Raw genomic sequence first — 26,440 nt, 5'->3', positions numbered from 1 at the left:
CCCGTTTTGAACATGCGTCACTTGATTTACTCTATTAAATAACAATTCTTACTGAAATTCAGAATTTTTGGATAAAATTATCAAACTGCATCTTTCATATGAAAAGCCGCACAGAAGCATGCTGAACAGAAATGAGTACCTTGATGACAAAGGTGTCTCAGGATTCATATCAACTACCGATTTTCGATTTCTCTGACTATTGGCGGATTTCCAGTCAGATTGTTTTAATTTCCCTAACTTTACATCATTGGCGAAGGAATTTTATAGAAAAATTCAGTGACGTGTGCTGTGAAATTACTCCTGGGGTGTAATATATTCCAGTAAACATTCCAAAATAAAAAAGATGTAAAAAATCCTATGCAAGTTTGGCTTAAAAATCTGAGATAATTAAAAATCACACTTGTCATCACCTTGACTTGACATCAATGCAACAATCTTATCATCATTTGCATTTATTTCTCAGTTCTCACGAACCTAGTCCTCTCACCCTTCAAGTCAGCCAAGTTATGTGCCAATGACCTCGTCTTAACCTTCTTCCCTCTTTTTATGAAAGCAAACAAAATGCAACACCCAATTCGCAGCTTGAACTCACCAATTCTCTGCCCATCCAACTACAGTAAAACCTCTTTAAATCGTAATGGAGGGGACCAAAATTTGGGCAATTTGATGTATGGAGGTTCACTATAGAGAGGTTTTAGTGATAGGCACCATTTTTTCATATCCCTTGGAAATGAAAGGCACTACTGTCTTTTAAACCGTTATATTTATATGTTTAAACAAACAAGCACGCATCAGTGAACATATATTTATTATTTAATAATTACAGAAAGTGAGCGCTATCGCATGATTTTTACCATGATTCGAGAGAAAATGATGTGATCTCTCTCAATTCAACAGTCACTTAAAATGATTGGGATAGTTGGATACCTTTTTTTCTTATTTACTGTTAGGTATATGCTCTCATATGGAACAAAATGGCCATAACTAGTGATTAACGTGAAAATTACAGCATAATAAGGTATATAAGAAAAAAAATAGTGAAACATCTATTGCCGAAAATGTCATTCCATGTACGTATTCGCGGCTGCATTAATGGTCTCTAGTTGTATTGGTACGATTTGCGGAGGTAGTTCGGCCATCTCGGGAGTATCCCCTTGGTATGATAAGTGGAGGTTTTATGATATAAAGAGGTTCACTACAAAGAGGTTTGCTATAAATTTACATGTAAATCAGACGGGACCGTAGGGGTGGTATGATGTATGGAGGTTTATGATGTAAAGAGGTTCACTATATAGAGGATTTACTGTATTATTCTCCCTTTTGTCGCTGAACCGAGTTTTTGCCTGACAAGAATCTAATTATCCTGGACATTTCCCAATCTTTTAGCTCTGATTAATTCCCCGACTGATATGAACCCTGCGGCTATCACCAGTTAGGAGCTGTTGATAGCAAGGTTTCCAATACATTAAGACACTCCTTCAAGTTTACAATTACAGCACTTGTGTAGAATGCATCATGAAATGTCTGAACAGTGTTAACAGAATAGGATTTCACATTTACTCTTGCATTAATGAATATGCAAATTAACTCAAGAGTATATATAAAATGTAGTAAAATTATTTTGTAGTATAAAAGACTTTTCACTTGAACCCAGCAGCACTCAACCACGTGTTTCCCTGAGATATAATCCAAAAGGATGGAAATTTTCCAACTAATTGCCTATCTTTCATGACTCAAAACAATGCGGAATACACAATAGCATAACCTGACAAGTCATTATCTTTTCCTCCAAAACTAATTACCCAAAGGGCAACCTTAAATTACATAAACGCACTTTCATCATGACAGGTCTTGATAAACATTTCAAGAAACAGCAGACGCTATTTGGTGCAAGTTTTATCTTGTACAAAATATTTTAAAAAATTAGAAGGGAAAATAAATTACTCTATAAAGTGCAAGTGACACACAAAAAAGCCAGCTGCATTAATTTCATGGAGAATCGAATATGATGAAGTTTCACAACGGAAAGGTTTGAGTGAAATTATACAGGTGAAAAGTTTGAGTGAAGATAGCACGAATCACTCACGACATTTCAGCCACTAGCCTGAAGGAATACTTGTTCTACACATAGATAACACCTTCTACACAAACTGGCTATTTTCTGAATATTTGACAACAATAATTTACAAATGAGATCTAAATTATATCTATACTTACATGATCTTTAAGTTTGGCCTTGAGATCACTGAGATATGCCTCCCGCTTTCCAGTGTGAGTCTCCATCTTCTGCTCTAAAGCATCACGGGTTTGGGAAATAAATGCATTCGTCTGCTCATCCTTCTTCTTTGAAGCCTCTTCAATGCGGGACAGCTTGGCTGCTAGTGTAGCAATTTTGTTGGCCTCCAAGGACTGAAATGTAGAAAAAAAGTCCATACCATGATGAAATTCTTAAATTAGTTAACAGTACCTACATGAAAGTATCAAGACTTTGATGAAACTTTGGCCACGTATACTTTGAAAGACTGACTAAACTATCCAAAGAAAAAGGGATTCCGTAAGCTGTTTTCGAGATATTTGACGGTAACTTAGGATAAATTAACATGGGCCCTTATGAAGAACGACGCTTTTTTCGAGCTAGCAAAGCTGTTTGTAACAAGTAGTTGTTGAAACTACACTCATTAGAAGCAAACATTTGCAACAAATCTAAATATGTATGCGAAAATATAAGTCCATGATAAAATAAGAAAGATATTTGTGAAAAACCTCCTGAAAACAGCTGGAATTCTCTAGAACCAACATCGCAAAACGAAAACCAATACTCCTACTCCTCCTAAATTACCCAAATATATATAGTTTATCGCCTTTTACATGTCTCTTAAATATCTTCTCTTTATAAATAAATTATTAATTTAGGATTTACCACATAGATTGCAAATATTTATTAAAAAGGGTCATCAACAGTTCAGTGCACCAAGGTTGGAAGCATTCTTAAAACTAAACTACTGTCAATACCCTGTAAAAATCATTTTTGACATTTGCATTTCCCTAAGGTGCAGAATTGCTCATTTTATTTAATATTACTTTATCTTTTGTTAAATTTTATTTGGAGACTCTTTAGTGCAAAAAAATATGTAATGCAAGTACATCAATTGACTTCAGCTGAATCTGCTCCAACTACCTTAAGTCAATCTATTTGAAAAAAAATTATTAAAAAAGACTGGCAGAGACAAAAAAAACCACTACAATTTTAAATAAAACCTCAAATCACAAACTAGAAACTCCCAGTGCCTGGGGTTTACTGAAACCCCACTCTTAAACCTCAACAGAGCTTTATCCCCAACAATGATACAAATCCTAGTACATATGTTCAAATCACATAGCTATAATGTATAAAGCAGTTACCGTATCCCAACATTTTTAGGCCTTTAGTTTATGTACAATAAAATTGTTCATTTTAAAAATTTCCTCATCTCTGATCTTTAGAAAATCCAAGGCTCCTTTTCAAAATACTAGAAGCACAGGGTGAAATTTTGTCTCATTAGAGGACCACAAAGGATTAATGCCTATAGCTTATACCAGCGGTTCCCAAACTGGGGGTCGCGGGCCATTCGGAAAGGGATCGCGAGATGTGCGAATAATAAAGTGAACTATGTACTTAAACGTAGACAACCATTTTTAGGGGGTCGCGGCTAAAACGTATGGGCTAAAATGGGTCGCAGAAAGAAAAAGTTTGGGAACCGCTGGCTTATACTGATATATGGATCTACATGTAGAAACAGAAAACAAGCATATTTACTTGCTTATTAAAACATAGTGACTATTCAGATAAACACACTGAACACTGGCAACAAAAGAAAACAAACCTGATAAGTTGTGTTGAAAGCCTACTAGTTTTCTCGCAGTAAGTAATTAGAATTCCATACATTATAGAAAAATACATCATTCGACAAATTATAATTTTACTATTCACAATTTTATTTTGTACTCCAAAGAAAGAATGCAAAATAACATGTGTACAAGACACTTCTAAGAGGTCAAAACCTAATATAGTTGAAAATGTATGATACCATTCATTATAACTAGAAATTGATTTTCTAGGGCTCATGGAATAGGTATAGGCATGACCCTTTTCCAAATTGAAACATTAGTTCATGCCTGGGAAGCATATTAATAAGCAATCTTCACTTGAATGACATTCTCAAAGGGTATGCATTTGCTAATGAAGAACTAAATATGTACATACATACATGGATCCTATCCACATGAAGCTATGTAATTGCAAAACCAGATAGTGGAAGCTTAATTTGAAAGAATTTGAGACACAAAGGTACAAAACTACGGGATTTGTACAGAAATACCGATCAATTTAAGAAAAAGTAAACCCTATTTGGTTGCTCCAGCCTGACATGAAGTTCATGGAATTCCAAAATTGTAAATGAGAGGCAGCTCATTCCAGATTCAAAAATGTGTTAAATGAGTAATAAAATATTAAAAAAAAGGGAAATATTGTAATGAACATAATTGCAATGATAATTTTGTTGAAAAAACTTGAAGCCACATTGTGACTATGATACAGATCAAACCCGTGAAAGAGGTACAATGGAGGAAAAATATGATCAATCCCCCAATTAATGCCAAAATAAAAAAAAATTAGCTTAGAACATACATTGTGTACAAATACTTTAGTCCACAATGTTTAGCTGCAAGTGATTTATAGGTAGGCTAATAAACAGTCTTAGAGAAGTGTCAAAATTTGGTAAGCCAAAGTTTAAATAGTAAAAAGTACTTTGTATCGTCCTCAAATTGATAGAATACTCATCGCTCAACACAAATCTGATTTCTAGTTATGCAAATACACTATGATGCCAACGGGTTTTTGCATGAGGCGACTGACTCATTTTTGCTGTTAGTACCTCATAAGGGTAGCTACTAAAAACCAGCAGCTGGCATAAGCCTGCTTTTAACAGGATCAGCAAAGTTGAAATCTGCTCTATATTCTATCTGTTGCAGAGGTATTTGTACTGCAAGACACTCATGAAAGAGTACCAAATCAGGGAGCAGCATTGATCAGAATTACATCTGCAATCACTGGGTCTGATCGCAGGTCCTCTACATAAGGTGCCCTAAACTTAAGCCATCTTTCCAGTTAGCCCCTCATCCTAAACTCCAACTTAAGGTTACCATGACACTCAAGTATAATATCCAGATCTTTTACATAAATGTTGTTATTTTAACACTAGGAATACCGGACTTGTCACCCCCCCTAGAACTACCGAATGGAGTCATTTTGACTCCTACCTTATTATTGTGTATTTTTGCTGTTTATGTCTGTTTTTATTGATAGATTGCATTAGTTTATCATTTTTGTTAATAATTGCAATATTTCAGACGTCGTTTTAACAAAAAAAAATATTTTTTTTAAATGCGAGATTCGACAGTGTTGCTTTGAAATTCTTTTTTCTTACATGTTATGTTGTTTTATTAGAATTATAATGGAGGAATTGGATAAAACAGCAAACGTAGACTTTTCAACACATTTTATCATATTGTTTGAATGATCAAAAATATTACTTAGGCTACATGGTAGTTGGGAAGATAATTAACTAAAGCAAAAAAGTGCATTTGATACGCCACGCATTTGTCTAAGGTGCTTTAGAGTTCAAGCATTGTCGTTCATTTTCATTGCCCACACAAAAACTTTTAGCAGGTCTTACAATTCCCAACTGATAGATTATTTTTGCACTTTCGTTTTGCCTGGAAATAATTTTTTTGCAGAAACCCGTCAGAAGAATCTGCGGCATTGGACACGCAACGCTTTTATCTACATCTAACATGAGGATCAGCCAACTCTGTGACGAGCTTTATCTAAAACGTCTTGCGCGAAATGTTTTAGGTAGTCTCATTGTACACTATCCATGAACACCGGCTAAGTCGGGAGTATTTTCCAACGAGTAGATAGGCTATCACTGAGTAGACGTTCTTGTGGCATATTTGTGATTTCATCTCTTTTGGTTCTTCTATTCTCTTTTATTTACCTTTCCCACAATGCTAGTACCCTGGATTTTTTTGCTTTTCAGCGAGTTTGACTGAGGTAAAGTAATTATATACAGTAACATTTCGCCCTTTTTCAGAAATGGTTGCATTGGTTTCAGTACTGCTAAACGGCAATCTGCATGAAGTGAAATACCTTTTCCAACATAAGGGAAGGCATTTGCAAGATATTTGTTCTCCTTGTCAACGGGTAGCCAATATTCATGGCCGTATTTGTTCGGATTAGAAGGAATGTACAGAGTGAAATATACCTAATTACACTGGGAAAAAGTTGTTCATCAACTATAATGTACGGACCAGGTTTGTAACAAGCAATGTAATTCTCTATGAATCTATCGTACACTATTGAAAAGAGGGTAAACTTGACAGTTATGAGCCGCTGGAATCAATTAGATTTCTCATCAACTCTTAGACATTGCAAAATGTTAACAAACCTAGTCGTTCGTTGTAGAAAATGGTATTCCCCAGTCGTTTGACCAAATACTCTCAATAGAGTAATCATTTGTACCTGGTATTCTTCGGGCATAAAATATGGCTATACATGCAACTAGCTCCACATCGGAAAGTGTAAAATCTTCGTAATTTTGCCTGCGTGGTTCCACAATTGTACATCGCTTTATGTGAGTCAGTATAAACGAATCGATAAATAATCGTATATAATACCTTTTTTTGTAACTACCCATGAAAGGGAAAGTAAATGTAAATTACTGCTTATATTTCGCGCGCGTTTCGTCTGAATCTTCAGACTCACTAGAAACGTTTTGAGGAATAAAATCCTCGACTTCGTCACAGCCGAAATGATCTTTTGTTTCGCGTTCCGATTCACCTTCCGGTGTAGAATGCAACATAGATAGGACTTCTTCACGCTTTCGCCTACTTCTTCTAGCCATACTCCCAGTCAGGAAAAATGAAATCCTTGCTTCATAAGAGTTTTGCAGTCCACTCGAGAGTTCACTGGATTCACTAATGCAAAGGACAGCGCACGGTTTTCCTGTGCGGCACCCGGCAGCCAGCGCTGTCAGAGCCGAACGTGCTAGGACAGTAACTTTATTTCATTCTACTGATTTATTTTCCTGGCTCATCAGTATATCAATTTTTCTGGGGAATCGGTATATCAGAGGTACTGTTTCATATTTGAAAATCAACTTCCACGCAGTCAAGGCTGAAATATAAGTGCTGCAGCGCAATGCACAGTATTAGCGGGCGGCGGCAAAGGTGGGCGGCGAGAAGGAAGGGGTAACGGAGGAGGGACAGACACAACGGATTCTAAACACATGGATTTGAAAATGCTATGAATTGCATATTCACCACTTTATCGCAAGGTAAAATAATATCAGGACATTCACATAGTTTGTAGATCCAAACACAGACCCGTAAAATAAGAAATGCTTTCAAAGTCTCGCAAATATGAGCCAAAAGGAAAATAATTGCATATTTAAGCCTTTGATTGATTTATATTAATTATTATTGACATAAGAAGAGATAAAAACTCGTATAAATATTACTATTTGGTGAAAAGACAAGCAATATACATTAGGGAGTCAAAATGACTCCCTTTGGTAGTTAAAGGTAAATTTTGAAAAACGTGCACTATTTTATTTTCTAGAATTATTTTGATCGCACAGCCTTATTTTGTGTCGAAAATGAATAAAAGTCACGGAATTTCAGGCCGGAATTCGGAAAATTTTAGACAGGGCAGAGAAATAAAAATGGCGAGGAGTCAAAATGACTCCATCGGTAGTTCTAGTGTTAAACGTCACTTTCACTGTAAACGCGATTACTTTAAAAAATGCAGTGTAAAACACTGCATCACTAATTTTGAGCGCAATATAGCATTTAAAAAATCATCAAACACAGAAACACAGGGTTAAAACAGAAGGGCAAACTTTACGAGTAAACAGCAATCATACAGGAAAAAGCACCAGAGCGAAACCAAAAAATTACATTACGCGCAAGAATTAATGGATCCCGTAATCGTTAGTGGTAAATAGATGAGGGAGTAAAGAACATCGAACAATCGCACATTCCCCCTAAAGCGTATCGCGTTACATTCACGAAATATCAACTCAATGGAGACGCAACATGATGCTTCCCGAAAAGAAGAACCGTTTCGCATTTCAATATTGAATTACTAGATCGTTTCTACGACAACGTGAGAAAATAGGAAATTTTCGCATGATTATTGAGTTTCATAACTTTAAGGTTACGGAAAAGTTGCCAAGAGCGTAAAAACATCGACATTTAGACAAAGTGTATACGACAACTCGAGCGCGAGATATGTCCGCGGCGCAACAATCGTAGATCGTAAAAAAAGATGTCCATGCGAGTGAAATAAAAAAATAAGACTAGACGCATTCTGGAAAAATAAGCATCGTCAGAGGACGATTTTAATAAACGCGTATGTTAATAAAAAATCAATCGGAGAAAAATTGTTCACATGAAGTGACTACAATTAACTCAGATTCTAATTACAAAATATGCTCATGAAAGAGATTCGTTTTAGCCACTGCGGCAACCGTATAGGTTTTGATAAGCGATCGTAAAGGTCTTAAAAAGGGCAAGAAAATGCCAGCGGTCGAGACGAGGACAAAATTCTAAAGGTAAGCTGAACTAACGATAACTTGGAATTATTTACGAATTCGGGGAATGATGAGAAAAATAACAAGCTACCTGCAAATCAAATATTTCTCGATCTCGGATATATTTTAAGACATGGCTCGCCGCAACATCAAGGACCTATGTTACATAAATGCGGTCGGTGAATACGCCTACCCTTCATTCACTGTAGATATTAGCCAAAAGCCAAATACGTACCAACTTCAAACAAAATGCCCAACGGGTTCAATTGCTCAATATTATTCAATATAATAATCTTGTAGCCTTAATTTGATAATGAGAAAGGCCTTACTTTTACTCAATTCATGAATCAAATTCACAGATTATCGCCAGGAAAGAGGACGACAGCGAGATTTAAACTTATTTCAACGCGCGAGTCTAACATCGGCAGGTGATCTTCACCACTACACCACCAGGGCCGGAAATTCATACGAGGTTCAAATGAAATCAGCAGCATTTACGGAATAAATTTTCAATTGGGGGAAGGTTGGTGCTTCATAGATGCGAGAGACCTGATTTTAAGTTCTGAGAGACTGCTTCTCATGAGAAACAGAATTAGGAAGTCGTCAGAAACATACAATTCTTAACTAGATATCGACGAAGAACAAGTGACATTCTGCGACTTCCAGACAACCTTGGTTCGTCTACAGTTTGTTACTAACACTTGCGAGTTGAATTCAAACGGTCAAATTTGACGACAATTCAAAGAAATGGAGGGAACCGATAACTACACCTCGTTAGCCAGATGACGAATATAGACACTTTTGTAATCAACCAATTGTGCTAAATTCTTGTACCTTATGAGTTTGCATACCAATTTCAAAGTTTAAGTAGTGAAATGAAATATATGAAGCTGAAAATAATACTTGACATGGTAAGCAAGACCTCGAAAAAAGTCATCGAGAGAGGAAAAAAACCGAAACATTAAGCATAATAAAAATTAACAATAATTTACTCACCTGTCTCCTCTCCTCTGCAGCCTTCAACTTTTCAGTAATGTTCTCAGCTGATATGGGTTTGTTTGAAGGAGGTGAAGGGGGCCTCTTTGGTGGGGTCTCGGATACGGGCTCGGCTAGGATCACCTCATACCTCAATCCTCCCTTTGACTTCTCCTGGCATCGAATCTCTGTCGCTAAAAGATTCATTCAAAGAAGGGAAAATAGGAAGTGAATACATTAGGAATTATTTTAGGGGTAAGGCATATATCACTTCAAACGAGGACTCCTCTACAGTAAGCACACCTAGTAATTCATGAGTACAACTACGCAGAGGCTGATATACCATGAGCATTTACGTACGCATGCATGCATACTATAAGGAAACCTCAATAATCTATCCTATAACATACCATAAGGAGTCCACAATTAAGAATACCTATGTTTAAGATAGGCTATACTTTATAAGCTTTATTAAGATAAGCTTACAACGCTCAAAAGCATTTTCGAACATTATCTACCAGTGAAAATACATTATGAAAAATTAAAGACAGAAAGATTTTTAACAAGACCAGAAAGATAGGAACTCTTAATTCATCCATTTGCGTATTTTTAAAAAGTTGTTTCATTAAATTAACGCTAAAAAAGTCCGCGTATCTATAAAACGTTGTTTCATAAAATAAATGCTAAAACAAGTCAACCACAAAAGAAATTCCAAGAGCAATTACGATGGCAGAGAGAGAAAATAATATAAATGCATCCGCATAATTTTTTGGGAAATAAATTTAAAGAGAGAGAAAGAGTACCAGAGAGCAATGAACGATTACAGAAGGCAGAGAGAGAGAATATGATGACACTTCCGCAAATTCTGCCGGTCATTCACCTCCTTCGATTCGCGGAGGATTAATCCCCCGCAGCATCGAATTGGCAATTACGAAATTGGGGGAAAGAAAACAATTCGAGGGGCGGAAGACGGCCAAAATGTGTGGGGTCGGGGTTTTTTTTTTGGCTACCCGAAGGAGAAGACGTGGGGGTAGAAAAGGAAAAGGGCCCCATGGTTCTGCGTCGTGTGTTGCAGGTCCGCCGGGGGCATCCGCTATCGATCTTTGTGGGCGGCGCCGCTCCGTCTATGCCAGACGTGACGTCACGGACGCCCAGACTGGCGCTGGAGGGCTACCGCCGGCATTGGGAGGGGTTGGGCCGCGATGGGGAGAGCCCTGCGGCCCGCGGTGTCGGGGGGGTGGCCGAAAAAAATGGCCCGCGGTGCTGGGGGGGAGGTGATGTGTCGGGGGAAAGCCCATCGGCCTCCGTGCCCTGTTCACGGCCATTGCCACACGCCGCCCCCAGGCCGGAGACAACGCTACCGGCAACCAGAGGGACAGGCAGTAGTTGCAAAAAAACATTAAGATTCTTGGATCAAAGATGGAAAGGGAAACGGACGGACAGAAACCCGGTGCATCCGTTTGAATGCTTCACACCACCGGACCAAATTCACCGGTAAAAGGATATGATATCGGGAAGGTGCCAAAAACAATAACTTGCTATGCCTAGAAATGGGAGAAAGGGAGGAAAATCCAGTGCAAAAAATTCTCCCACCAACACACACCGACTAGAGCGGTTGATGGCATATATAAGATAGTAGTAGCCCAAAACACCAAGAAGAAACGATCAAAGATCGTACAGAAAGAGGGCGGAGAGAAACCAGGCGTATCAATTGCCTACACTTCACTCCTGCCGACTAAAATTACCATGAGTGACTGGCATTTAGGGAGATTTTGGACACACTAGACATTAGGCGCCGAAAACTGGGGAAAATTCGACGATGTGAGAAGGCAATGACTGTTGGAGAGAAAACCGGTGTATCCTACTCCTTACAACCACCAAATCAACGTGAGTGCCCGGAAACTAAAGGGCTTAGCGGTACAATTGAGTAAAACCCGGTGGATTATGTGGCCCTCTGTAACCTCCACCGACTATTATCTACTACAGTACGTAACCGGATGAGATTAGAGACATGAAAATGGGTTGCGTCCAAAACACAAAGAGATGCTAAGGTTGCGAAAATACTCTAAAGGAAGTAGAGAAACCCAGAAGATTACGCACACTAACGCCGACGGAGGAAAACGATTTGAACGACCGGCACCTAGAGAAATACATACGCTGGAGAGGATACGCTTCGAAAACACTTGGGAAAATGTACGAACAGAATTGGAGGGGGGAGCAGAGAAAATCGGCGCATCGTATGGGCTAAACTTATACCGCAAGATTTCCAAATGAACGACCTGCAACTGCAGAGAACAGGCAATTGAAAACGTGTAAAAGGGTGGATGGAACATTGAAATAGAATTGAAGGAGAGACGAGATAAACTCGATGCATCAAATTGCCTACCTTTACGCGGCTAAACTAAAACGAAGAGAACGTCCGGGAAAAGTTAGTGACATAAAAGACGAGTGGTCCCGCAAACACTAAACACTCGAGATGGAATTGCAACAGAGGGGATAGAATCCGGAGTTCATCCAATTTTCCACTGAAAGCGTAAAAGGCACCTATGAATGGAAAATCTCCTACGAAAAATCTTCAACCGAACGGGCTCGAACAAAAACGAAATAACCACATGGTGAAAGAAAATAGACGCATAGAGATACCTGATGCATATTTACATGCCTTATCTCGGAGAGGATGGTTCCACAGATTACACAAATAAAAATACCACTTACATGAGAATTTTCGATCACTTACGGGGATGAACTATAATGCGTGGTATGGATACGAGATGAAAATAAATAAAATACGGATAGTAATCCCAAGGCATTCATAAGCCTATGCATGATAAGATCGGAGCAGTGCATCAGCGTGCAGCCCACACAAAAATACCGGAAACGCCGAAAAATCTATATCATTACGAACGGAGCTTGAACCTAGTACCGTGGGGAGTAAGGCTAGCACGCTGTGGCTGGCACAGCAGCTCCATCTCTTGAATGAAAGCCATGGCACACACTAAGTGATACACGTAAACTTCGAAGATCAAAAAGAACAGCAAGTGCACAACACTACGAACTCCGGTCCCAGCACGTCTCCACGACACGGTAAATGCAAAAATTAACTGACTGCTCCGAATATCCAAATCCCATCGAGTGGAGAGGACGAGATAAACGAAAAAACTAAGTAGAAATTGCAAAAATATTACTGGGTTACTTACTGATAAATTTCACTTTCTTCGGTTGCTTGGAACGCGGCTTTGTCTTCGCCTTCTTCAGAGGCAACGCCCCTCGGCGATCTGTAAACGCACACACAAAACTTCCAGACTGAACAAGGAACCATGGTCACAAGCACAGCAACAGTTGTATTCAACAAGCATAGGGATGCCGGCCAGTCAGAGGAATGACTCCAAGAGCAAAATAACCACGGTAAAAGAATCATCACATGAAAAAACTGAATGCCGGCAAAGATGATCGCGGTAAAAAAACTAACCCGTACACTATTAAATTAACCACGGAAAAGACAAAACGGACTGCATTAAAATAGCAGCGAAATAAATCATTACAGTCACAAAAAGCAACACAGGAGATGATAGCATGGATAAGAGCGATTAAATTCGAAAATGAAATAACTTGAAAAAGGCTGCATGTACAAGAAGGCAGAATGCAACACGGCAACGAATGAAGGGAATCATTCCTCCACCGACAATCCCTGGAGTAATCCCAACAGTTACCTGCAACCATCGGTGCACGACATGTCTGGCAAAAGCACTGCAGCACGGAATTCTTAACTAACCCTATCAACATGACGGCGGACCCCGCGGTTCAGGCGCAATGTACAAACTTGAATAAGAAAAATATGAGGTAAAAATACTCTCGGCCGGGGTAGGACTGGAGGAGCAACGGAGCTACCGTTTCTTGTGGGCCTGGCGGACTGGATGGTGTGAATCCGTTGGTGGTATATTGAAAAGGATGGCCCCCCTTCGTTTCCTTCCCTCAACAACGTCCTTTCCCTTTCTCTCCTCCGTCCTTCCTTGGCGCACCCCTGCCGCACAGTGACGCCGGCAGGGCGCCGCGGCGCTCCCAGCCCTGGCTACGCCCCCCTACCGCACCCGCCCCCCCACCCCAGCGGACCAACCCGAAAGCGGCGCCTTCCCCAACCCCTGAGAATCGATGGCGCCGGTCGATACACGCGAGTCCGGCTCTGGCAACGCTGCAAGCAGGCGCCGACACAAGTAAGCAGGCGCAGCAAAGACGAGTTGAATAAGATGGGGAGCCGAAGGAGAGGTGACCCTCAAGAAAAAGGAAGGGGGGAATGATATCTTTCCCCGACACATACGACTATCTCCGGCGGTTCCTGACATGCCAACACTCGAGCCGGCACCATCCGGAAGAGGTACAGCAGCAGGAGGGGCGTGTCGAGTTAATAGTCCTCCTGAACGGCTTCATCGGTCCGCCTGATGCGCGGAGCGCTTGAATCACTGGAGCACTCCCACCCTCAGACGTTCGCTAAAATAATTCATTAAGCATCCGGACTCCGGACCAGGCGAAGAGAGACGGTAGAATAGCGCAAATACCGGAGAATTACTACGGGTAAGAGATCGTGAAACTTGCACTCGCACTATGTAAATCTATTAAGAATTCCTTCTCCGCAAACCGTCAAGACTAGCGAGTAACTCGAATGTCAAAGGTATATTCACAAAACCGAATATCTACTATAGAGTAAAGACAGGGAAGAGACAAAGGAAATCGTTTACCCGACTGTAGTGACTACCTACCTTCAAATTTACCACGCTACTAGAGAGATACGTACTTCAAAATACTCCTATATAGTAGATAACAGCATTATTGAAAGACTAAGCGACAATAGCAAGATTTCCTTCCTCTACCTTCTCCCATCAGATTCGTATGCGAGAAAACATTTGATCATAATTGAGTCAAAGAACGCCATAGAGAAGACAGCAATGCATAAGTCTGCAGGTATACTTGCGAATACGAAATGCAGTTATTTCAACGCTACACAACGATCATAATTAAACAAAAAAATTAATTCTGTTTCATACCTAAACAATAATAGCGTGCTTTCATACAATATTACAATTTAGCATAAACGACGTCTTAAATACGATCAATCCAGAAGATTCTTCAGCATATAAAATTATTGAGCTTTCGAAATTACACACGCAAGATGCCAATAGTGACTTTTGATGGAAAAAAAATCGATGATATACCTTGAATTCTCGCCGCGTACCCATCATTAAGTTGACTATCCAGACTAATTGGCTCCAAAATCTTCGCAAGCGAATGACTTCAAATCTGACAAAGAACTACGCCAAGGGATGTCTAGAAACCGGACGTACTGCCAATGCGGTACTAACGTTTAAGCGTACTGCCAATGCGGTACTAACGTTTAAGCATACTAAATAATAACTTGTATCTAGGAGGAAGATAACGTCAAAACCTTGGGTCGATGGAAAAAAAATGTTCACAGGAATGATGAAATCAAAACATTATCTGAACGTATTTAAAAATTAAATAAATTGTACGGGCATAACTTAGGTAACAGTAAAATTTATTGTTAAAATTGCTAAAGAGAACAAAAAATTACCGTAGTGTGACCTCTTCTTATACGATGTATAAACGGGCAATGTCAATTAAACCCAGGATGGATGACCTTGAACAGGCAAATGGCCCCTTAATTTTACTTATTTCCTAACGAGAAGTAGGTAAAGACACGAGGGCAAAATTAAGGGACACGTGGAAAGGACATCACTGAGAAGTTTAATAAGGCAATTCTAGGAGTGCGACACGAGTGCGGGAATCGATTCGTGACCGAGGAAAACTGCAGGTACGAAAACGATAGGACCAAGCGTTACACTGCGGGAATCCACCCACACAAATTCAAACACGCGAAAGAATATCCGAGAGAAAGAGCCAATCAATGCTAAAAAATAACACAATCTGTTGAAAGACGACGGACAAGAAGGCCAAGAATAAATTATTATATTACAACGAAGCTTTAAGATAATCCGCCAAAGTAGAGAACCAAAGTAAAAAACCAGAAGTTTTTCGAAGCTACTAAAAACATTTGTATGACCAAACAATTACACCTCTAATGCAAAATCGTCTAAATATGTAATGATTAGGCTCTCGCGAGGACATAACACAAAATCGCTCTACAACTACGGCCCACTATGAATAAATGGAAACTAAAAAAGGCACCAGTTCTACGAATACAAAAAAACGGAAGTTTGGTACATGAAATTACCAAAACATAGCTACTAACTTCAAGGATATTTCATAGAAGCATGCCATACTATGCTTCATTCAAAGTAGCATTAAATGGAAGTGAACTAGCAAGATTTTAAACGAGGAAAGTAGAAAATGACTTTTTTTAATAAACCACGCACGACCATGCACACTGACATTAGATTTATGCAAAAAGATCGACACAAGCAATTGCTGAACTAACATAAAACGAGTAATTGTAGGCTGCCATAACACTTTGAAACGAGAGGTTGAAAACAAATGAAAGAGGGGATGCGTCAGAACACGGTCGCCTGACCCTTACGCACATGGGTGTCAGGCATTCAAAACTCACTTATGCAATAACGACCACAACCAAGGAGTACCGAGCCCAAAAATGCCTTTCAAATTTGTCGATGTGAGCCATGAAAAATCAGAGTACTTCGTCCAAAAGATAGGTTGAAAAGCATAAAAAATTAGCGTATGGTTAGGTTGAATAGGGCAACACGCCCTAGTTTTCTTTGTAAAATTTGTAATCCCACCAATTAACGCTGCACGAAAACGCCGAACGCTTTGTTAGGCATTTATTTGTGCAGAGACAGCTGTACACCGTCACACCTGCCCTACCATAGCTCAGGATATTCAATGATCCCCTATTCACGGTAACTCGGGTAGGTTCTCTAACCACTTCCTCCCTGGCAACGCAGAATTCGCACAAGGTTATGCTTAAAGGGATTACATACATTTGTTAAGTACAGCAATGCACGTGGAAGAAAATTAAAAAATAACAATAGTTACACCATAAAAAGGCAGAAACAGCGGCTGGGACTAAACGTGTACAGATAATAGACAGGACGTCAAAGTTTAACATCGACGATTTATCAAGAAAGGCATTTTCACGGACACGAGGGGTACAGTTCATACTACCCCACGCTGACAATTTTTGCTATTACACAATGCCAGCAGCCGAAACTCAAACTTACAAAGAAAATTTCTAGTAAACCATCACGACATAGTACCTGAGAGAAAGACTACGTAATGCATCAGGTAAAGGGGGTATGAGGACTGAACATTAGAGCAAGGTAATTGTACAAGAGTGGATACGAAAATAATACGAGATTAGAACAGTGAAACGATTATAAATCCACCGAAAAATAGAGTGATCAGGAATAATTGCGAACTGATATATATAAATAACTTCATACAGGAAAAGGGACATAAAAATGTAGCAAGAAACATAATGCAGTTATTGCCTGAGGTACTTTCATAGTCTGTTACCGACCGACAGGATAAAAATTAAGCTTCCTTCACACATTCCGTAACCAAAACTAAGCCTTTCCGGCCAAAATCTCGGTAGATACACCACCCACGACAGGGAAGGTGGGTGGCGAGCTACGGAGGGAGTTGAGAGAGTCAGCAGGGAAAGATCCGCAGCAGACTCCCTGACCTACCTTCCTTGTCCATGGTGGCTGAAGGCGAAGACATCTTATATATCCCGTGGGCGGTTCACCGGTGACTTCGCGATGGATCAGAGGTCCGGCAGGATGCTCCCTGGTATGGCTTGCAGACTGGTCGACACTCGCTGCGGGTAAAAGAGAGACAAGCTTTTGAGCCAAGCCGAGGAGCAGTGTGAGAGAGGTGTGCGCCGGCGATGAGGACGAAGTCTGGGGGCGGGCGTCGGGGGGGTGCTGCGGTGAAACGGGGCAAGCGAAAAGCGGGAGGAGGTGGGGAGGGAGGTCGCGTGGACGAGAAAGCGGGGAAAAGCGAGAGTGGCAAGGCGGAGAGGGAGGGCGCACATGCCGACACCACGTTGCAACCGGAGGGAGGACCATTGCGGAAGGGGTATCGGAGGCTTAAGTGGTCCGGTAGGGGTGCAAGATTTTAGGGGACGAGGGAATAGGGGCATGACACTACATACTACGTCGGCGGGGAGTAATGCAAGCATGCCCCCGCGCGAGTTCTTCCGGTCATACTCGAAAAAAAAACTGCGAAAAAGTAATCGTCCATGTGATGGAAGGATTGCTTCATGGGCGATGCGGTGTAACGCGTAAACTCTTCTCGAGACTAGAAGGAGGGAGACCAACAAACAAATTGTCTATCTTCACTCATGATGGATATAATGTCTAAAACTTGATTAATATGTTGTTGCAGGAGCGACAAGGTTATATATATTCTAACTTTCCGAAATATATGATTGTAAAGTTTCCAATTATATTTATTTTCTTCGCAGGACAAGAGTTTTAGGACACCGTAATTATGTGATACAATGAAAGGAGTCCTGCAATTTTGTAAATACCAGCGAAAATATAACATTTTTTTGCATATTCAAACCAACGAGTAATATAGACGAAAAAGGGCCACAACTCCTTCCTAACAAAATAATGCCTTAGGAAAGGGACCTTGGAAGAAAAACCTGAAATGGTATCGGAGACTAAACGGCTAGTGTAGGGGGCAAGACTTCGGTGTGAAGGAATAGGGGCATGATACAACATAGTATTACCGCGGGGAGCCATACAGACAGCGTTGCGCAATATCGTCTAGTCGCGAGATCGAATACTATCCCAATGCATCCAAATACATAATTTTCCTCGAGATTGACGAGTTTATATTTGGTTATGAATAAACCACTTGCTTTTAGCATAAATATTGTAATTCATAGGAATGCCAACATAGTAATGCACTAAATTCTACACAAAAATGGTAATTTTCACCCAACAAGTGAGTGCTGAAGATCCGGAATTCTGGTATCACATACTTAAATGGATAAAATACTGTCTTCTGTTAACGATCGCTTAAGCCAGTAGTCAGCGCGACAACCCAAAGATTAGGGATTTCTTAAAAAGGGGTTAAACTAGGAATAGTTATCAAAATTTAGCAATGCAGTATGTATCTACTCTGAGGCAATCTCTCCGGGATAACATTCAGCTGTGCCTGTAATATTCTGCTATTGCAGGATGCAGCCGACATCCCGGGTCAATGCAAAATCCAACTTTGATAATAAAATTAGGAGGGGCATGTGATAACATGCAAGAGCTGGCTAGGTTATGGCCATCTCCCCCGTTAAAGTCCATTTGCTAATTAAACGTCATCTACGCCTCTAGATCTAAAGCGGCGGAACACCACTAAGATCAAAAGCAAAAATTGGCATTAAATCGGAGCAAGTCCGCCACACCAAAAAGGAAATGAATACCACAAAAAAAGAAAAAAACATCTTAGTTTACGAGAGAGTTGGCAGAATGACGGTAGCATCAGCAGGATCATAGGTACGGAGAAAGGATTACGACCGCGAGATTAAACACCACTATCCACGCTGAATATCATGCAACAAAAATATGAACAATTGGATAGCTATGAGAAATATGATCCGAATGATTATGCATGGATTACGTCGCACGGTATTTCATAATCAGAATCGTGTTTCTTTTAGTAGGCACGCTATGAAGGATAAATCTTGACGCATTTTCTGGTTATATGACGTAGAAAGGATTATTAAAAATTGCGAAAAGCAGCAATTGAATAATACCCATCAAGAACGGCTTTAATAGAAAAATTAAAATAACCAAATGCATAATTACAGCTCTTAATCAAGTTGGATTCGATCACTCAATCGCGCTACAAACTTGAACAAACAACGGGTTCGTATATCTTTCGGACCCACAGAATGCCCTTAACGAAAATACACAAGAAAATTCCCAACAGTTACGGGAAAGAGAGCAAGATAAGTATGCAGCACATGCAAAAAAAACTGAGAGTCTAAATGTCTACGGGTGTTGAGTAAACCCAGACAGACAGTCCACACGAGCTCAAAGCCAGAAAATGATACTATGTCACCTCAATTACGCGAATGGACCGCTAGTTCAATACCGCGAAAGGGAAAACTTACAGTGGACAGAATACAATTACATGGAAGAGCCGATGTCGATTGTACCGGCCTCCGAGTCCCTCATCCACAAACAAAAAGGAAATTATCGTGATAAAGAAAAGTTAAAATAAAAGAAGTATAACTATTTCCAACTGTACGTACGCGAGATACCGAAAATTTACCTCTAGAAGGATTAAGAAGGACTCACATTAACGGAAAACATTGAAGTAAGACCGTCAAAGCAATCTTTACGGAAACAACGGGAAAAAAAGCAACTGTGGTATAGAACCCGGCTACCCCCTAAAAACAGTAGCACATGTTGAGGTGGGAGGAGGAGTAAACACACGACAAACTGATGCATCGAGACAAAACGTCGACCTATGATTAGGAAAACTTTTGCGAAGACGAAAGCATACAATAGCGCCTTCCCAAATAAGTCTTTGAGTGGAGAGAATGAAGATGGGGAGTTTTAGGGGTAGAAGTAAGTTTTATGAGGCGGCGGAAAGTAATATCAAAATAAGTATGTAATCAAAATTGGATAGGTTGGCCGGCACATCGAAAAGGCAATAAATGGCGTAACCATTGAGAGTAACAAGCCAAGGACACTGGGAACCCACGCCGCAGTGAAGGATTGTCAGATATTTGGAAACAAAGCGAAGAACTAATAAACTATGACGTAAAATAGCATAAATAAATAACCCAAGTATCCCCAAGCGCTGGAGTAAAATCTTTTCACCCGTTATAACTCATTATTTTTGAACATGGTAGTATCAAGGAGCTTTACTACCGATGTGATACTTTCAACGACTGATATATTTTAAGGTAGACACCTACATGACGTAAACCAACACCAAATACTTCTCAGACCCTATTACTTACAAAGCTCTCCCACAACTGGCAATGGAATTGGATATAAACGCACTGTGGCAAATATTCCACTGAAAGACGAAAAGCAAGCACCTCGGGCAGACGATCGAAGGAGGACCACGGAATACGAGAAGCCAAAGGCAGTCGTACGAGTTTACAGCTCGGTAGACAGGTGCGGAGCGTTCAGACTGGGGGAGGACAATGGAGGGGGAAGAGGAGCTTACCCTCAGACGAGAGAGGGGATAGCGGCTGCGAAACGAGGGCAGGGTTGGGTCAAGCACCGCGGCCGTGTGCAAACGGGAGCCGGTTCAGCACGCACCACCATCACAGAATACATATAATACCCTCGGAGTATAATATAGTGAATATTCAACGAACACTAAAAAGTTGCCTCAGTACCAGAAAATGACAGCAGTTTCTATTAGTTAATGATAAATTAGTTCATTATTAATTGGACTGTAACAATGACAGTCGTACTCAGTTTTAACCATAATATCAAAGTTAAAATAGAAAAAGATGTAGTTATTCTGCATGGAAAGTTATGAATACTCCATCAGAAGTCAATCCAGGAGAATAGTACCCATGGTGCTTTCAAAGCTACTATGTTAACAGGCTACATTTTAATAAACAAAAAGTGAATACATTTTACCTATGATTTCCTTGCTAAGTAATAGTTGAGTATAAATGCACCCAGTTAATTATGTTTTATTATAGCCTTATATACCTTGCATCCAGTAGCCCTGATGATGAGCGCCGAGTCGGAGCTCGAAACGTCGGCCATTATGAAGCCTTTAACCCGGTGGGAAACCCGAGAGAAGTTTACTCATATTATAGCCTTATTGGCCCAATACAGTAATAAAAAATTGTAACAATTAGACTCTTAAGAAGAACAAGAAGATTTGAAGTAATACCCACATATTATTAGGTCTAAGGCTTGTACGAGCAATTACAAAAAAACTGTTATTAGCGGAAATTATGTAACTATTGATTAGGGAGGCTAGTCAAACACTTGGCTGCAATTACTGATTTTCCAGACCACTTAACTGTCCAAACCATGAAAGAGTATGTCTAAAAATTTTTATAAACATCAATATAACTGATAATGATAAGTATGGGCACTTTAAGATAATACGGGGTATAATGATATTTAAGATATTTAGAGAGTGGGAAATAATATAAATTCAATAATATAAAAACAATCAAAAAAGCTACTGGGAATCCTCTGGATGACAGCATTGTGCATTCATATTAATGTACTTCAACGAATTCCATTTTGGGTGAGACTTGAAAAATGAATAGCCCTGTGTAACAGGGTTACAATATATAGGTATATGAATTGTCAAAAAGAATTGGATTATCATATATCTAAGCTATACCACTCTGTAATGTGGATGAGGAAACATCACCTCTTCACATTAACACAAAATATGATTATTCTAGATTATTCCATCTCCCTGGCATGATTTCAAGATACAATGCAATATCCTAAAAATTCATTTACTCAGCACTTCAACCAGATGTATGATTAGGATAGGCAGGGGTAGAACTAACACCATTAATTCATGATAGGGATGTTAATTTACAAATCCATTGCAATATTTATTTCCTTGATATTCTTTTTAAAACTAAAGGCCAAACTGTCGAGTCAACATTAAACTAAAGAACTGATTTCATAGGAGAAAACTCTGGAAATTCTCCAACCAAGTCTACTCATTACTTCAACTCTATGGCTGGATTGGCAGGTAAGATTAGACCCATGAATTTAATACACTCACGGCAGGGCAACAAGCCCCATCCCATGAGCCACTTAGTACTCCAAGTAATTATGATCAGGAATATAATAACCTGATCGACATTATGAATTTGATTGAATTGATCAAGATTCATGCTCGATATTTATGATGATCTCTATATACTGTGACTTACAGCGTGCAACCATTGTTCACATTAATAAAACAAATTCAGGTTTAGAAAAATAACCTGATATAAAAGCAACCCTGATACTAGGACAGGAATTCAAACCATTACTAAGTACTTCATTAAAGAGGAGTAAGAGGCAGGCCAAAAACATAGAGCTAATCCTCAGTATATTGAAAGGAAATCATAGGAATGTCCGGAGCAGCCTACCATGACAATAAACTGATCCAACCATAATGGCTCTCTAGGGGAAAAAATATGTCAAATGCCCTAAAAAAATATAAAGTTAATCAACTTTTTATGAAGCAGATACAATGTGGTAGATATATCTGAACACCAAAGTTCTAAATCCAATGCTATTGCACAAAGAAACACTTCCTAAGGAAAGAATTGTCCCACGAAAAAGAGGGAAGTAGTTCTTATATTTAAAAGGTCAAAATGCTGAACAAAGCAAATTCAAAGTAAATTAACGTAGTTTAATTTAATAGATGACCCCTTAGTATAAGTTCGTGAGATCAGAGGCTGAGCCAATAACAAAACCTAGAGTGGTAAATGTGTAGGTCAAGCAATTGACCTAGCTTATGAGGCAAATGAATAATCTTAAATAAGAACAGATGGAAGGCAGAGGGATCCAAATAAAAGGTTTTAATAAAAAAACGAAAAAGCTATGCACTAAAGATGCAGGTAAACTCATCACATACTGAAGGCAGGTCATTAAATGCAAACTAAGAGAGCGATCCATTGAGATAAAGAAAATAAGTTCTATATCATGATAGTAAATTTTAGCAATTATATCGATGTTTAAGAGATACCCATACTACCACACTACAGTCTAGGCACATAGACCAACAACTGTTAATTTATGCCAGGTAGAATGGTATACAAATAGTTGTAAAAATAAAACCTGATGAAGATTTGTTAGAGGAATAGGAAAGTGACTCTGAAAGCTTTGTCTAGCCGAGTCCAACATTCTGTCTTACAGTCCAATAAAAAAAACTTAAAAGCCTCCTGTAACAGACAAAACCAAATTCCATGATACCAAACAAATGACTTGAATTAATTAATAATAATATAGCCAATGACTCAAGACATTCCTGAACAATAAACATTCAAGTTGCTAAACATGCTAAAAAATACTCTTGAGCCCAAAATTTAAAGGTTGCAAAGCCCTGACTTGACGCAGGTATCGCAATGCTAATTCTTTTACATAGAATAGGTTTTAAATAGAGAATCATTGATAATCGGAAATGAGACACCTGAAAACTTTACGGCAGGCGTAGTCCTGAGTCGTGTAACGCCACTGCGTAAGATCAAGTGATCTATCCTAAGTAATCAAACAAACCAAATTCTAATGATTGCAGTGTTTAAACAATCAAGATTAAAAGAATACATACACCCCCCTGAATCTCAAGGGGTGCAACATCAGCAGGCCACATGAATGGTTGAAGATTCAGTTAATAGCGTTAAGCCATTGCAGTTATCTATTTATTCACATTAGACTGTCTCTCAAGGCTTATAGCAATACTTCATTAATTTTCCTTCTGGGATACTCTCAGTCCTCCAATTACCAAATAAGACTAAACGCAAAAAACTATTGTTGGCACTTTCAAAATTATGATACAGAACTCAGTGGGTAAAAAATTTTAATTCATGAACTTCAGAAATCCACGAGACGATAGTATGAGAGACTTGTCATTAGTACGCAGGGCCCAGTAGACCCAGCAGCTTCCGCCTGAAGCACGAGATTGGAACTGGTAAATAAAACGAACCCTTTGAACATCGAATGTCAGTGCAGACAAAAAAAATACAACACTTTATAATTCCTAACCGAAAGCGCATGCATTATAGCACCAACTTGTAGGAATCATTACGTCATGTGCTCCTTCCTCGTCTTTAAGGAAATTAAAAATACGACATCCACACATCACATAAATCGATATCCCCGAAGACGAAAGTAAATTAGTAAATCCTAGGCATGACAAACGACTCAGGATGCTGGAGTAACTTTAGATAAAATCTGGTATACACAACTTAATTACGATAAATAACAATCAACTTGAACAAGGTTGACTGCATAGTCGGTAGAAAGCACGGTCGTATCTAACAAGGCTTAAAAAAAGAACTGAGCAATTACGAAAGTTAAAGCGAATCTAACACGTGTTTACCACAAAGACCGCAACTTAAACACAGATTATTTAACAAGAGCTGAAAAGATCCTAGTACATGCCACGGAAAACCATAGGAATCGACTTTTAACTGAATAAATATCAAAGCAATCAACCTCATTAGACAGTAAAAACGAGAATGCACCAACTGTTCCCACACAATACGACATTCACAAATTGTATGTCGACAGTGCAAATATAAAAAAGGCAACGACATTCAGAATCGTTAGCAATACGCAAAAAATATAATTCTCCGGCAAAACCCGAGAAAAACTTGAAGTCGACTGAGTATTCTCAGTAACAAAGAATAATCTCTTGGATGTCAAGTGCTGAAATCCTTCCCATTACAAAGGCTTCTAATATTTAGAAGGTAACTAATTTTATGACACAAACAGAGGTTAAAATGACGACAGATAGACTCACGGATTATAACTGCTATGATTCTTTACGAGCGAATGTATTTTGCTTTCACAGGTCCCCAATACACCAAGCAACAATAGTAACTAAAACGCCATGAACAACAGGTAAACGATATCCACTACGAACATGGCAACAAAAGAAAATCTACAGGTATGACAAGATTAGCTAGCATCTCAGATTGAACAAAAATTACCAAACTCTACAAAATACTTGACAAGACACGTGAAAACTCAATCATATACTTGCATTATTTGAATCGAGTAACGAATATGATACCCACGCCACCGTTGTGTTCCCTCCACTGACTCGACCGAAGCCTTACTTAAATACAATTATTAACGTCTGTACTAACCTTCAAATGGATTCTGAGGATGAACCGGAATGCTCTCAAGCACACGAATGCACAAAAATGAAGAATCCACAATGAACACGGCACTGACGGTATGCAAGAGAATGCTTCAGCAACGATCCTCACAGACGTTTATATCGTCCACCATTCCCTTGTAAACACACATTGAAAACGACTTCGGGATTGGCTCATTCAAATTCACAGTTGTATCGCGGCGTACCATTGGGTATTGGAGTCACGTGGTTGTAGAAAGCACGAGAGGGATACGGTTTGAAATTTTTTGAAAAATAAAAATATTTTTCTGAGGATATATCGCAGTCTCCTGCGAACACGGTGAACTGAAACCATTATTATAACTTCAAATTAATGCTTTTCATCTCTCAATTACGACATTCCAATTAAAAATAGTTATTACGTGCGTTTTTAATCGTTTATCAATCATAAAATTTTTGGTCGCCGTGAAATAATCAAGCTTCAAGTAATACACCAAGAATAAAAAAACACTTCATTAACCAGTGTAACCTATTTTTCAAGGGAAAATATTTTAATTTAACTAGACCTGAGAGTCCTCCGATTTGTAAAAATTCAGTGAATAAATTGACTAAAATATAAACGAAATGAATTCAAAGGAGATAAAGTAATTTTGGTTTAGATGATTGTAATCTCAGTTCCACTGCATAATTAAATAGGCTATAGTCTCACAAAGTACATTATTCTAAATAAAAGACTACGGGACTCAAAGCCCCAGGTAGAAAAAAATTCCAGAGTAAAAAATTAAAATAATTTGTAGAGGGGCCAAATTTTGGAGTGCAGGGCTCCATTAAAGAGTGCGTTTAAGACCCATATCTTGGAAATATATTGAGGTAGTCGAACCCCTTGATCCTATTACCCGCTCGCTATGGCCTTGATGGGATTCAAGCGGTTACGAAGAAAGTCTCGGTCCGCAACTCATATTTTCACAACGCGATTTTTGAGAAAAAACACCAATTTAACTTAAAAATTTGAATTAAAATTATAAAACTAAGAGCTATAA

At 39.1% G+C, this 26,440-nt stretch overlaps 1 protein-coding gene across 4 annotated transcripts in view; it reads right to left on the bottom strand.

The window, feature by feature from the left end:
* The window catches only part of LOC124164852 (stathmin), a 37,848-nt gene extending 12,300 nt beyond the window's left edge, over positions 1 to 25,548 (bottom strand). Inside the window, exons 1-4 of one of the 4 annotated variants that reach the window (XM_046542057.1) lie at positions 25,411 to 25,548; positions 17,279 to 17,409; positions 9,627 to 9,799; positions 2,218 to 2,409 (exon numbers count right to left, since the gene is read on the bottom strand). In XM_046542057.1, the coding sequence (XP_046398013.1) occupies positions 2,218 to 2,409; positions 9,627 to 9,799; positions 17,279 to 17,312 (399 nt within the window). In that variant the 5' untranslated portion in view covers positions 17,313 to 17,409; positions 25,411 to 25,548. Of the gene's footprint in view, positions 1 to 2,217; positions 2,410 to 9,626; positions 9,800 to 12,802; positions 12,881 to 13,315; positions 13,634 to 17,278; positions 17,410 to 25,061; positions 25,128 to 25,410 lie in introns of those variants that run through there. The other 3 variants (XM_046542058.1, XM_046542059.1, XM_046542056.1) reach the window with 3 other exon arrangements.
* Between the last annotated feature and the right edge of the window lie 892 nt (positions 25,549 to 26,440).

Source organism: Ischnura elegans, chromosome 9, assembly GCF_921293095.1.
Source record: "Ischnura elegans chromosome 9, ioIscEleg1.1, whole genome shotgun sequence".
Classification (NCBI taxonomy): domain Eukaryota; kingdom Metazoa; phylum Arthropoda; class Insecta; order Odonata; family Coenagrionidae; genus Ischnura; species Ischnura elegans.
Note: the sequence above shows the minus strand (reverse complement) of the source record. Positions and strands in the feature narration are given on the sequence as shown.